The sequence below is a fragment of the Anneissia japonica genome, unplaced genomic scaffold (assembly GCF_011630105.1).
Source record: "Anneissia japonica isolate Jap-2015-1 unplaced genomic scaffold, ASM1163010v1 scaffold694_len1028156_cov167, whole genome shotgun sequence".
Classification (NCBI taxonomy): Eukaryota; Metazoa; Echinodermata; class Crinoidea; order Comatulida; family Comatulidae; genus Anneissia; species Anneissia japonica.
The window spans coordinates 191,517-206,205 of NW_022727885.1; the positions used below are offsets into that span (position 1 = coordinate 191,517).

Below are 14,689 nucleotides of genomic sequence, written 5' to 3' on the forward strand. Positions count from 1 at the left end.
TCTTAAATTATTGTTTATTTTCACTGTGCTAAGTTTTTTTTACATAAACTGGTTCTTAAACGTGTACATTTGTAGCATTATAAATAATTATGTCTGGTTTTTTTTTCAATATTACCGTGCAAGTATATTTACATGGTTCTGTAACTTGTAAATATAATAACATCTTTCCTTGCCCTAATTATATATATTTCCATTGCAACTTAACATTTAAGTTATTTTGGTAAAAAAATAAAGTTATTTTGGTAAAAAAGTAAAATGTAGGGCTGTCAGTTCCTATTGTTTCTTCATTTCTGCAATAAATAAAATATTATTTGCAATATTTCTCTTTTAAGCAAAGACCTTTTACATACCTCAATATTTTAATATTGGTATTTAGCGATCTCATAATGTGCAAGGTAAGTGTTTTGTACAGTCACCTAGTGGGTATTGCTAATTTTATCCCAGTTATATTTTTAGAGATAACATTACATAGTAGCATTAAAATGTTAAGCATCGCTTTTTAATTTTAAAAAAAAAAGTTTGTTTCACAATAAACATTTACGTTCTAAATCCTGTATTGGAAAAAGTAGTCTTCTTATCTTATTTTTAAAATTGTGTAAGAAGTATTTAAATATACATGAACATGCATTTAAATGACATGTACATGCTTTTAAAATCGTATAAATGCTCTGGCTTCGGGGGCTTCGCCCCCGGCCCCCACAGGGGCTTAGCCCCCCTTGACCCCACCTGGGGCCCTTTGGGGGGCCCCTGGACCCCACGCCCAGAACCCCCCCTTGAAGCATGCTGGCTACGGGCCTGCTACTTGTAGGCCTAGGTTAATGCAAAACCCAGGCCTAACTAAAAAATTAAAATTGTCATAATATGTAACTCAAGTTAAAATAACACTTTTCATTACTCGTGTAGCTTAATCAAATATTATATGTCATTTTAAACGACCCATTGGTATTAACATGGTAACATCAATGTGTTTTTAAAAATCAGACAGCGACGTTCTCTCAGAAGTTGGTTGTTCTGTAGACGTTCATCTGTTGATGACCTTTTGACCTCCTGAATTCTGCAATGAGATTTTCGGGTCGATTCAGCCGAGACGGCCCGAGTGGAGTTTCATGTAAATGTTTCGTACGGAAAAAAAAATCGCAGGCCGGCTACGCGAAGCGAATCTACGAAGCAAAAGCATGTTGTTTATTTGTATGTGCAGACAGACTGCTGTAGCTTACTGGAATAAACAATGTATTGCTTGATAATTTGTTTATGACAAGCACAAGTTTAGACCGTTAATTTAAAGTATGGAGTTGTTTTTCAATAAGAAAAACGTACAATTGAATTTTTTTTAAATTATTAATTAGCCTGGCCTAGACTAGCCTATTTTTTTTTTATTTACAATTATTTTACCTCTTTAACTGTTAAAAAACATGCCCTCAATGACAATACACACACACTTGAAAAGATTGTTCATCAAATAATACTTTGTAGCCTTGATTTAGTACGATAAATAATAAATATAGAGAGAGTTAACGTCCGTTAATTGTAAAATTACCGAATGTCACATGTAAAACCCAATGGAAAATAAAACTTGGCAAAATGCCAGTTCATCTTCTCAACCCCAAAAATCCATCATCGGACAGAGTGCGCGCCAATCAGAACACAGTAAAGTGTGTTAAAGGGTAACCTCATGGTAAATGTTGAAAATGTGTGAGGGACAGTGGGTAAAAGACGAAGAAAATGCGGTCTAGCATGACTAGCCTTACTTCGGCAAAGTAGTGATTTCTGTAGTTCATTAGTATTGGATCGCTTAGCAGGTTCTGCCTCAAATTACGGTAAACAATAAACAACGTGATCTTAAGTAGAAATCGTAATAATTTGTACATGATTTGTCATCAGTCATCAGGTCCTACTACCAGAACAATATCAGATCAAAATTCTCCGAATTGGAAAGTTAACCAGTATAAATTACTGTCTGCTGTCCTCCTCTATGACATCGAAATTCGAACATACTGACGGCCCACTATGTTTACCTAGCTATCGAACTAAACACAGTTTTAAAACATGACCGATCTAATAATAAGGTAGGAAATAACAAAACAATAAGTTCTAACATTGTTTATTAGTAAACTGCAACATTGTTCACGTGCTGAAAGCTGGTAAACTATATTTCAATATTGTTTACGCATTGTTTATCAGCCCGACGATCCAGCCTACGAAGTTTGCAAAGCTAATTAATATAACAATGACCTTCGTAGTGGTTCGGAGCTACGTTCAAAACATAACCTACGAGCAGATTACGAGAGGTTACGCGCAGATACGAAGCAGTACTGTAATTCCTGTCTGTACTGTAATTTCTATGTTCACGACGGTCGGCTAGCTGTGAGCGTGCCCCAAATGCCCAAGTGCACACACAACAGCAGAACTAAAGCAGCCGACTGCCGGGTAAATAATGGCTTTCGAGCTTGGGGGTTTTTACTTGAATGCTTGAATGATTTCAATGTCGATGGCCAGGCCACGATTTTTTTTCCGTACTAAACATTTGCATGAAGCTTCACTCGGGCCATTTAAGTGCATGATAAGTTGCTAAAACAATTTTTAACATTTTAGCCAATTTTGGCTAAACAAATATCCAATTGGCTAATTTTTTTTTTTAGCTTTAGTCAATTGGCTAAACAAAAATGAAAGTTAGAGTGAACCCAGCATTCACTCACCAAACTGTCTACTTATATCATAAACCTCTACATAAATATCTTCATAACAGTACAAAATATTTCAAAAAGTTACGTACACAACAAACCTTACAACAACCATATTTTCATTAATATCACTGTACACGACATCACACCTTTCCTAATTGTTAAGTGAACATAACAAAAAAAGGTCTATGATGATGCATACAACTAACTCTAACTTTAAATGTTTTTCTTTATGCTCAATACACATAACAACACTCCACACAACCTCCACCCACCGACAGCACTTAAACATTGCCAGCTATTGTCAAGTGGGCTATTGCATCATTGATGCTCTCGTTTTTCTATGATACGAAATGGCTTTGGATCAAACGGTAAAGTAAATTTTGCTTAAGTAATACCATGGAGGTATAAAACTTTATCTTCTTTTAGACAACTTTCCTTTGTATTATGTTTTCTACCTTTTTATTATTTCATTTTCTGAATCTCGTCGTCATTTCTAGCTATAGTTATCTATTGGTAAGCGAGTTGAAATTGTTCGCCCATTCAGAAGTTCCATTTATGGTTATTGTTTCTAGAAAATCGCACTAAATGAATTGCGCTAAATGCAAGGTACAGCAGGCCTAAAAAACCATAATGGTAAGGCTTATAGTAAGTATTGATGAATGTAAACTGTGTAAGTCTAGATCAGATTCTCTTTCTTTATATAGGCCTATACGGTAATTAGGCCTAAGGAAGAAATATCTTAATATTAGAGATTTCGGTTGAACAGAGGGCACTTACTTGACAAAAATAAAATTTTATTATTTAGTCGAAATCGTCTTTATTGGCGATCGGAGCATGCCTCCATGATCGGAGGGTCTGCTAAACTATGTATAAAGTCTCGCCTAAGGAGTAATATTGTGGGAATGTGAGCGCTTTCGTTTCAGACACACAACCGGAACGCACAGCAGTAACGGCAGTGTTGCGGTAATGTTACAGATCTGAGACAATGCCGGAAAGATTCCCGCAATATTGTGTATATGAAAGTGGCTTTTGATAATATTGATAATCTCCCAATTAATCCCCGTCCAAATCCTTATGTCATGATTTAGCAGACTCTTTTCTTAACTTGTCTGGCAATGAACATTGGCATAGCTACCACCTTGAGAGATTTAAAATGCGTGACTACACCAGTTTCAGTTTCAGTGGGGGACGGGACTCGATGATCAGTTGAGGGAGCACTAACTAACAAAATAAGGTGATTTTATGGGACATGAAATTTTGGGGAGCGCCTGGTGGGGTGGGGGGGGGGGGGGAAAGTAATTTTTGAAGGGGCGTGCGTCCCCCTCCCGCACCCAGCTCCACTGTCCAGGGGCCCATGGCGCTCTGACAATCTGAGCATTTTTAAGCTGTTCTAAAACGATTTCAGGGACAGTTTGTTGACAATACCAGGTACGGTACATAAACAACAATATTTTAATAAAGTCATTTACAATTTGAGTTAATGTGTTTAATTTGAGCACCCGAACAAAATATGAATAGGCATAGTGACCATTTTTAGTAATGCGTCAGTGAATTAAGTATTTACGTAAATACTGTCTAATGACTCCTGGCTACAGAATGACCGTTTTTATATTTCTAATTTCTTCTAATTTTAAATGCATTTCCCCTGAATTCGCGGTAATTCGTTATCACGCATAGACCTGTGCTAAACGCGTGACAAATTTATCATCACGCATGTGTTTCTGCAAAATGCGTATTTCAAGCAAAATCACTTTGAAACATGGAATTGTAAGAGCCCACGTTCCAGTGTGAGGACGTGACTTAGTACCGCATTCTCTAAAGCCAGTTTTCCACAAGGCGAATTTATTCGCACGAATCGAAAGCGTCGGTTCATGCGCACGCGCATTTACGCTTTTATCGGAGTTTTCGCTTCAACGAAATCGGCAGTTCGAACTGTTTCTACTTTTTGCGAAGCGAAAAAAAAGCGCAACCAATCAGAGCTCAGAGAGCGAACCGACGCATTCCATTCGCGCGAATAAACTCGCCTACTGGAAAACCAGCTTAAAAGTCAGTATTATTTACGTTTGTTAGTAACTTTCGTAAGTTGAGGTAGATGAGTAATTGCAACAGAATAGGAGACAGTGTACAAAGGCTTGCAAATTCTTGCGATACCATTTACCCATTTATTCATGATTAAAAGCATAAAAGAGAATAAGCTAGTAGAAAGTGCGATTGTATTTTAACTGAAGCAATTTATTCGTAGCTTACATATTCTGCAGGAAAAAACTCATGGTTTGGCCTTATATTAGTGTTTTCTTACGAACAGACCGTTTTAAAGACATTATTAATTCAGGAAGGTGTTGATAATTATGATGTTTCATTTTTTCGGACTGGTGGCTAGCTTATGTCCTTCATATTAATTGAACTGAAGGCCTATTATATTTCGTTAACACATTATCTGCACCCAGCACCCAATAAGAAGAAAACCAAAATGTATCTTTAATAATGAAATATTCAATAATATGAAATAAATTGTGGGTTGGTGTTAATTATTTTGAACGGCGCAATGTCCTGTCATACCACCCAAGAATTCGCGATTTGCATCGCAACCGTCTTCAAGGCTGGCCATTGCTGTAACAAGGGCCGCGCATTCGTCTCGCGAGTCTGTTACACAGTGTGTGAAAAAGTTTGTGAGGAAATCACAAGGTAGGACTGGAGTATAAGCAGATTTCTCGCAAACGAATGGGAATGAGGCAGAACATCTAATATCATTCCATCTGCCTCTTTGATGGAAATTGGTTTCAGCACAATCTTCACCAGAACCCCAGTCGTTAGGCTCACCATTCCACCAGGGAGATTCATTTCCATTCTCTCCCGTACACATCCACGCCCCTTCATGACCCGCATCTGTTGAACCAATCCAGGCCCGTCCTCCGTTGGCGAGATTTGCAACAAAGGTGTTCTCTGCATTGTCTCCAATACAAACCAAATATGCATTCAACTAAATAAGAGAAATTTGTTTTAGAAAATTTTCTCTTACTTTTATCTAAGTAACACAAATAAACTTAATAATAATAGTATTAGACAGGCAGACACAACGACAGGCACACACATACAGACAGATGTGTCTATGTATGGATAGAATGATGGTAGGATAGATAAATAAATATAGGTTTATTGATTCATTCATTGGTCCGTCGATGCCTGACCAAATAATTGATATATTCATTTAGTTTATATATACATATATATATATATATATGGTATTGTATATATATATATATATATATATATATATATATTATATAACCAATTATAAGTCCATTAGCAACTCTAATCGCACTGACTTATAATAAGTTTGTTAAAAATAATGCAACGTCCGATCTAATTACGGAAGCTGAGGTCTAAAAATTATAACAGCGTGAAGGAAGTTCTGTCCAGTTCAGTTTATTTTACAATTCATAATGTTATAAATATATAAATAATGTAAATAATAACTCCGCCAATGGACCCGATGGTATTTCTGTCAAATACGAACACTGTAATAACGGTGCAGTCTTAAAATACGTACTTACTACGTAAATTTCTTCCCCTACTGTATGGGAAAAAATAATGGGACCGGGCCGAACCCCCCACCCTCCCTGTTTAATTTTGTGACATACCTAACCACAACATTCGCGAACGCTATAAGAACGTTTTATGTTTGCTGGGTTCAATTTGGAGATATTGAAAAAATCAAGGGTATGTTGATAGACATGGGAATGAGGAACTAAACTACATTATGACTAACTTACACGCTGGCATGTTGCCATAGCATCCTGCCAATTCGTTCCCGAACTGCTATGCTGGTAGCAGTTACCATTGTATTCGTCCCAGCCACTGTCGCAATTAGGACCACTTTTTTCACACACGTATCCTAAACGTGCGTGACAGCCGCAATCATTCCACCTTCCACGACTCCCAAAGTTGATTTCTGCACAGTTCTCACCGCCGCAACAGTTGTTTGGTTCACCTCTCCACCATATTTCTCCCTCAAACCTACCGGAATTTTGTCTTGCACAGTGCCAAATCCCCTCAGAGCCAGTATCTACAGTGCCAATAAATGCTCTTTCACCGTTGGTTAAGTCAGCAATGAAAGTATTTTCTTCTGGATTATCAATGCAGACTATACTTGCGTCTTCCTGTGACGATCAGAAGAAAATAAAAGAACAAGACTTTTTATTACTATATATTTTGATAACATTGCATGTATTTATAATATACGTATATCCAGTTTTGGCTGCTCATCGGCATAACTAAAAGCTGAAAAATCAAATAAAAATTACACTAAAATAAGATAAAGTGGATGAGACTTTGGTAATCAGGGATCATATTTTTATGGCAAGGCCGCAAGGTTGTCGCTCTCCTTTATTTTATGTATTCAGGCTCTGGTATAATTTCCACTGCAAATTGTGATTATGGTTTCTACACCATGGTGCCCTCCTTTAGAAAGAATAAGCCAACATCTGCACACCGATTACAATATAAATCCCATCGCATGTTTGTTTAAGAAGGCAATTATTACGATACACACGTATTTATATATTAACTCCAGCTTTCCGATCTTTACAATATTTACATAATGTCAGATAGATAATAGACATAAAATAAATGACTACCTGTTTCAGTGACTAAATATATAAATACTGTATACCAATTTGTTTTACCGTACCTCTCTGCACAAATTGAAGGCATTCTCGAATGTACGCCCCGGGAATTGCTTGTAACAGTTACCATTATGCAGAGTCCAGCCCTCGTCACAATTCATCAGTGATGTTTGTTCCTGCTCATCCTGTTTTTCACATACATATGGCAGACTACCACCGCAACTTAAATCATTCCATAATGCTGTTCCACCGAAGTTAGTTTCGGCACAATGTTCACCGCCACAACAGTTGTTAGGTTCGTTGGACGCTGCACGCCAGGGAGAAGGTGAGTTTCCGTCTTCGCCAGTGCACATCCAAACACGCTCATGATTCCTGTCATTATGACCAATCCAAGCCCTACCTCCGGCTAAATCGGCAACGTAACTATTTTCATTATCGCTGTCGATACAGGCAAGGTGACCCCCATGCTGTTGAGGAGAACGAATGTTTACTTTTATTACCAAAAAAAGAGTAATGGTCTTTTGTTTCTCAATACCATAAAAACATTGCTTAAATGTGATTTCAAAGTTAAAAGGAATACTGCCATAAATTGTATCTGAATAATCTGGGATTCTGGTATATTCAAATTATGCATAAAAATGTATATAAATAAATATGAAAATTACATTCCAAATGAGCATGATTCACTCAAGTGTCCTGGTTATAGACGAATCCTAGAAGAATGGCGCCCTCCATGTCGACACCATTACTGAAGAGTCCCTACATCTATAGGCCTACTCCTAATGCAGTGTGGTTATAAACACAGTACCATTGAGAAATCCTGCTTTTTATTTTGCAGTTGAATTAATGCCGTCAGATTTCAAACTAAAAATTTATCAAAGTTATGTATATTTCGAGTATTTTGACGTCTTCCGACTTCGGAAATGCTACCCTAATAATGGCGTTGACAAAAGAGGGCGACGTTCAAAAAAGTTCTCTTGGATTCGTCTATACTGAAATGGTAAGGCCTAATAGTTTTAAGTTCATATTTGTTTAAATTTGATAGCCTTATTATACAAAATAAGTTAGTGTTTACTGTATAATAAATTATACTTGGTAATATTTTTAAGAAGATTATTTAGTGAAATACTTTGCTGACTAATTAGCATATTGCAAAGCTATGTTTATATATATGTAAATATATATATGTATATATATATATATATATATATATATATATATATATATCATTAACTTTATTCTATTGTTTTACATAAGTTGATGAACTATTTACAAATATAATTACTCATAGAATAAACTGCAGTTCGCCCTCCAATTCAAGACCACCTTTTTGGGACCTGAAAATTTAGGGTGGTTTTGGGTTGGTCTCCAACTAGAGGGCTAGCTTTGTGTTAAAATGTTGAAGATTGTTATTTGGGTCTTTGGAAAAGTGGTCTCGAATTATAGGGTCTCGAATTGGAGGGTGCACTGTATTGGAATTTATGTATCATGTACTGTATAAAAGTTTATTAAGTTGAATAGAAAATGCTAGTGGTATAAAGGTATAAGCATAAGACCACCTCTTATAAACACGCGATTTACGCGTAACAAATAGAAGCGTCGGTCAAGGTTCAAAGGTTTCCAATTAAGCAAGAGGGCGCCATTCATGCGCTATTATACCAAAGAGAAAAAGTAATCAGTTTTGGAAAAGGGCGTCCTATCAGTGCCATGTATCTGAGATGGTTCCTGTTCTGCTGTTCACAGGATTGATACACCCAAGGTAAAGTCGCGCGGTGTACGGTATGGTCAGAGCGGTCAAGGGTCAAAAGTTTCCAATTTAGCAAGAGGGCACCATTCATGCCTTATTACAGAATTTGCACGCGTAAATCGCGGAGAACACTATCTTGTGTTTATAAAGTCACGGACATTAGATAGTTTTCAGAAATAAGTAAAGCGTGTTTTTGCATCAGCCGTTCTAAATGATGAAATGTGTTTAAAAACTTTCATATGATATTGATATATATTTAGAATGCCCTTCTGGGTATAATAATACAAAAATCTAAAAAAGAATATTTTAGCTCAAAATGTCCCATCCTTCTCTTCCGTGGTATTTCATACCCAACATCATAAAATATTACTCAATTAAAATATATTTGTTATAATCTAAATATAAATCAATATAGATAAAAAAAATAGGCTGCCTCATATAAAATGTTTTTGCATCTCTGATTAAACTATCTTAATTATATTTTAAGCGGAACTAACAATTATTTACTATTAGCTTGTAATAGGCCTGGCCTCTTTCATTGTTATTTTCCAATAAATATCTTCATGTAAGTTTATAAACACCCTAGTGTTAGTTTATTCAAGATTTTATCAAAATTAGTTTATAGAGACTCTAAATATCCATCACATGGCAATAGGTGTTACAAACCACAAGCTATCTAATAAATAATTTTGTTATTTACTTTCTTTTGATGTGCATCTTGCTAATACAAGGCGATTTAGAATTAGGCCTAAATAAGCATTTTTTTTTTAAATAATTCTAACGAAGTGGTGTCTACTGCTTTTAGTTTCAACTCACCCAACATTTTTTGGGGCTTCGCCACCTTCACCAGGACCAATTCCAAAAATTACAATTACAAAATTGTTAGGCGAAGCCTGACCATGCGTACTTTGCTTTTGACGGAGACATCGGACAACGTTCTCAACGCCCGAAAATAACATTTAAGGCGTTTTGGACTATCATTTTTTTCTTTTTCTTTCTTTCTTTTTTCTTTTTTTTACCTCCTAAAAGGGGGGACAGGGGCCCTCCCTAAATTCGTCCCCTCCCTAAATTCGCCCCTAGTTCACATCATTCCACAACGACAGGGGCTGAAATGAGCCGTAACATCGGGGTAATACCCTACTCTTCCGAAAATTTCTTTAAAGTGCACACGGGCCAGATGGATACAGTACTGGACTCCTTTAAAGTCCTTATCCGAGAAGACTTGGTTCTACCAACCGAACCATGGGTAGTAGCGCCTTGAACCAGCACCGACTTTAAGGCTGTAGCTAGCGGCTCCCCCTGCCTTACCGCTCAGCCACTCGACTCGCACGTCTATTTTTCACGCAATATTCAAGGCTCGAGTACCATGAGACATTATGTAACGCCGACAAGCAAGTCTGTAGTAGAAATTATGAGAGGGTAGGGTTGAACACCATAGACTCTATTTTAAAATAAATAATAATTATGCTTATCTACAAAATTATAAATATTGTAGACCTTATTTTTTAATAATTGTCATTGTAATTGTCATTGTCGTGATGGAATAGATAATAAATTGATTTGCGTCTGGATAATCAAGTATAGGTGTAATTTTGCCCTACCTGACGTGGAAATGTACTGAATGCTCAGTACGTCTGAAAACCATTCTGTTTTCTTTGCTCCTTTTTTTTCGACTTTATTGTGGTGTTTGTGGTTTGTGAGTAATATATTTTTTCTTTTAGATGTTTTAATTATTTTTACTATTTTGTATTTGTATGCTCCCATTCTACTAGTTTTAATGTTTTGTCCATGCCTATTGTAATTTTTACATTTTGTATTACAACGCTTAATAATACTTCAATGATGAAGTATTGAAGGATGAAGGCTGCCGTTTGGATTTGTGTATTAATATACATTATACAAAATGAACAGAAAATATTAACAAATTAAAATAACGAGTTCAAATTGCCAAGACTTTCCCAATAGATATGGAATAATAATGGATTTAAATATTATGGCACTTTACAGATGCAAATGAAAAATTGGACAATTATAGGCCTAGAGTACCACAGTCGTGTTGTCACAACGCTATGTAGCGCCCTGTTGCCAACCAGACGTTGGTCACCTTCATTACGCCGGAATGCCTGTAGGCTTTCTGGAATAAGCGTCTTAAAATCTAATACTTTACCATCACAATGTACTAAAAACACAAAAGCTCGCATTATATTAGTGATCGAACACACATTTAATAATCAATTAAAATCTACAAAGAAAACCTAAGATACACCATCTTAATAATTACGTTAGAAATTGGGATCAATGTTTCGTCAGTGGGTAAACTGAACGCATTTTGCAACGATAGCAACGGAGTAGGTAGTATCGTGACGTAACACTGTAGCACTCTATTGTACTTACATTAACACAGTTGTTCTCAGCCTCATCAAAATTCAAAGCAGATTGGAATTTACGATAACAGCGACCTTCGTGTTCATTCCAACCATCTTCACAAGGTCCTTCCTTCTCACATACAGATGGAAATCGGGCAGTACATCGAACGTCATTCCAGTAACTTCTCCCTCCGAAGTTTATCTCCGCACAATCCTCTCCGCCACAGCAATTGTTAGGCTCTCCGCGCCACCATACTGATCCCATTGTGGGCACCTCCGCACATCTCCATACACCTTCAGTTCCCTGGTCTGTGTGTCCCAGGAACGCTCTGTTATTATTTGCAACGCCACTTATGAACTGATTTTCTGCTTGGTCTTCAACACAAGCTAGATAAGCTCCCTCCTAATATCAAAATATGTGTTTAAATTACAGAAAACATATGTTAAAATCTGACATAAATGTCTTTAAGAGAAAGACGTTTAATCTTCACACCATCATCACCACAACATTCAATAGTGTGATGTAGAGCAACCCAGCTTCCGTTTTATAAAATTTTTAGGCTTTCCTAAATTTTGTGGTGGAATTCTTAAAATCTTATCTCAATTGAACTATTTAGCAATAATTCAGTTGCAAAAATTATTGAATGCAGTTGCATTCTGTGCTATTGCGATACAATCTATTCCTCTAGCTGGGTGGCCCTCAGTGCATCCATCTTCCCCATTCATCAAACTCCCACATATTACAATAAACACTGGCGGGAAAATCTAGTGTTCGAGCTTGTAAAAAAAATAATAAAACACAACAAAACTTACGTTGTGACAGCCAGTTGCGGCGGAATTTCGAGTATTACTTGGGAATAACTTGTAACAATGTCCGTTATAAGATTGCCATCCATCTTGACACGCTAAGCTCGTAGCGAGAAAACCAAGCAAACACAAGCCGACAAACTGATTCATGTTTATCTGCTGTTGCATAGATAGATGTGTGTAGGTACGCACCAGAAACCTTGTGGATGAGAAATGTCTGAACAAATAATATTAAAGCGTTTGGTTGACACTATTTTTTGAATAGTTTCCGGCTTTGTACATGGATTTGTTCGGATATTGGAAAGCGACATAAAAATCGACATAAAAATAATTGTCGGATAATCCGAGTGATATGAATATAGATCGACTAGTTATAGGATTGATCTTTGGCGCATATTAAATTGATTTCTCGCTTTAATCCCTGTGTGAATTTTCGTGGTGCAATTCTTCGTTGCAAAACGAATTACAGTAACAATAGACTGATTATTTGGGTATTAAAACTGGAATGTTAGTTGTAGCCCTATAACTATACTAGTTGTGTATCTAAGAATTCGCACAGGGTTGGGGAGATGAGAAAGTTAGGGGCGCTATCTGGGGAATCAGTTATATGCAGTGACTTTTTGACTTGAGCAGTGGCGTATTTAGAAGGCTTGAAATTGGCGTGTAGTTGGGGGAGCGAAGGTGAAGTGGGGGAGGGGGCTCGATGATCAGTTGAGGGGTGTTAATTCGCAAAATAATGGGATTTTATGTGATTTTTAACTACTTGACCGTGATTTGGGGTCGGATTGGGGGGAGTAATTTTTGGAAGGGAGTACGCCCACCCCCGTGCCCCTAGATACGCCACTGGACTCGAGGCACGCTGAGGCACGCCCCTTTGGGGTGGGAGCAATGTTCCAAACAGCAACCTAATTTTTTTTTTTTTTTGTATTTTCATTTAAAAAACTAAAAAAATAACAAAAACAAAAGGAATCCCGTGATCAGGGAAACATAAAAGCACATATCCTAGTTGACAAAGACGAGATCTACAGCGTAAGTGGACACGGCCCAGGGGCCACCCAGAACCCTCTGTAGCTCCTGAGCGCCACGAAAATTCGTGAATTCTGAGTATTCATTCGATTTTAGAATCGTGTCTATAAATAATGTTATATATCTAAGGAGCAGTGTAGAGAAAGTGAAATTATACTGTATATTAAAATGCTTATGAGAGTGCAGGCCGGTCTCTGTTTTTATAGTGCATCAAGGACTCAGCTGTTGTTCAACTGTGTATGTGCAAAGGGAAGCTAAATCTGAGTTGATTCTAATCTGATTCGAATTCCAAAAATGCCCCAGTGGTCCAGATGCTGAAGGCGTCTTCAGAGATAGCAGATGATCATGGGTTCATTTCCCGGTTAGGGCAGTTTTTCACAATCACTGATATCATATCCATTGTTAACTTTCATCAACAATAACTTAATTTTAATCAACAATAACCACAGCTGTGCGCCAGAGTACTCCAACATAGTGTCTCTGCATGCAATTTCTTTAGATGTAGAAAACCTTTTTATAACAAAGATTTATCAAGATTTATCACAGTACTTTCGGATAACCTCCAATTAAAGACCACTTTTCTGCGGTCCCATATGAATGCGTATCTTTTATCATTAGCTGTTCCCTCCAATTAAAGACTCCAAAGACTGTGAGTTTTGTCAGACCCAACTGAAAATTTTCCTTCTAATTAAAGACTACTAGAAAATAAATAGTGATGTTTTTAATGCATGTTTTCCCTAAATGTTGTTATGACAACTCAAAGACCCTTCTAAACAATAAACGGTCCGGGGCCGGGGGTTTATTCGAATAAATACGTATATTAATAATAAATAACAACATGCGCTAAATGCAGTACATCCATTCTAAAACAGTTAATGTGTTACCGTGTTTATTTAATTTTTCTCTAAGTGAAAAAAAAAACCACACATTTAGTGCTGGTCTTTTATTATAACACAGATCCTATTTGTATATAGGATCTATGATTATAGGAATTCCATTCAAAAGACTATCGGGTTTAGTGCAGTTTGTTTACAGACTACAGACATCGAAATAGTATGCATCAAACGTCGATGTGTATACAGTGCATACTAAGTAGTAGGAATTTATACCGCAATGGTAGGAGGTTGATTGGTATTTTGGTAGTAGGGCGAAAGCAGTACTTAATGTGTGGCTACAATCAGTAACAGCATCTATTCTAAAGCATTGAAACATGTGTATCTTATTGTTTTAGATCACCCAACCGACAATTTTCCCTTCAAAATAAGGAATCAATAAAATATGAAGTGATTTTAATGCAATTAAAAAATGATATGACTATAAACATGTCAATAATAGACAACATAATAATATTTTATGTATACTCTCTATATTGACTAGAATACGGTAATACTCACTGATAGTTTTCATATAGGAAAACCGATGAAAATTTGTGAG

General features: G+C 36.7%; 1 protein-coding gene across 1 annotated transcript; it reads right to left on the reverse strand.

Annotated features, from left to right (window-relative positions):
- Window positions 1-4,816: 4,816 nt before the first annotated feature.
- On the reverse strand, window positions 4,817-12,443 carry LOC117113848 (macrophage mannose receptor 1-like). Its single transcript, XM_033257300.1, has 5 exons — window positions 12,236-12,443; window positions 11,451-11,825; window positions 7,375-7,776; window positions 6,458-6,844; window positions 4,817-5,664 (listed from the first exon to the last, which is right to left on the reverse strand). The coding sequence occupies exons 1-5, from the start codon at window positions 12,395-12,397 to the stop codon at window positions 5,209-5,211; spliced, it is 1,782 nt and encodes a 593-aa protein (XP_033113191.1). The 5' UTR covers window positions 12,398-12,443; the 3' UTR covers window positions 4,817-5,208.
- Window positions 12,444-14,689: the final 2,246 nt, after the last annotated feature.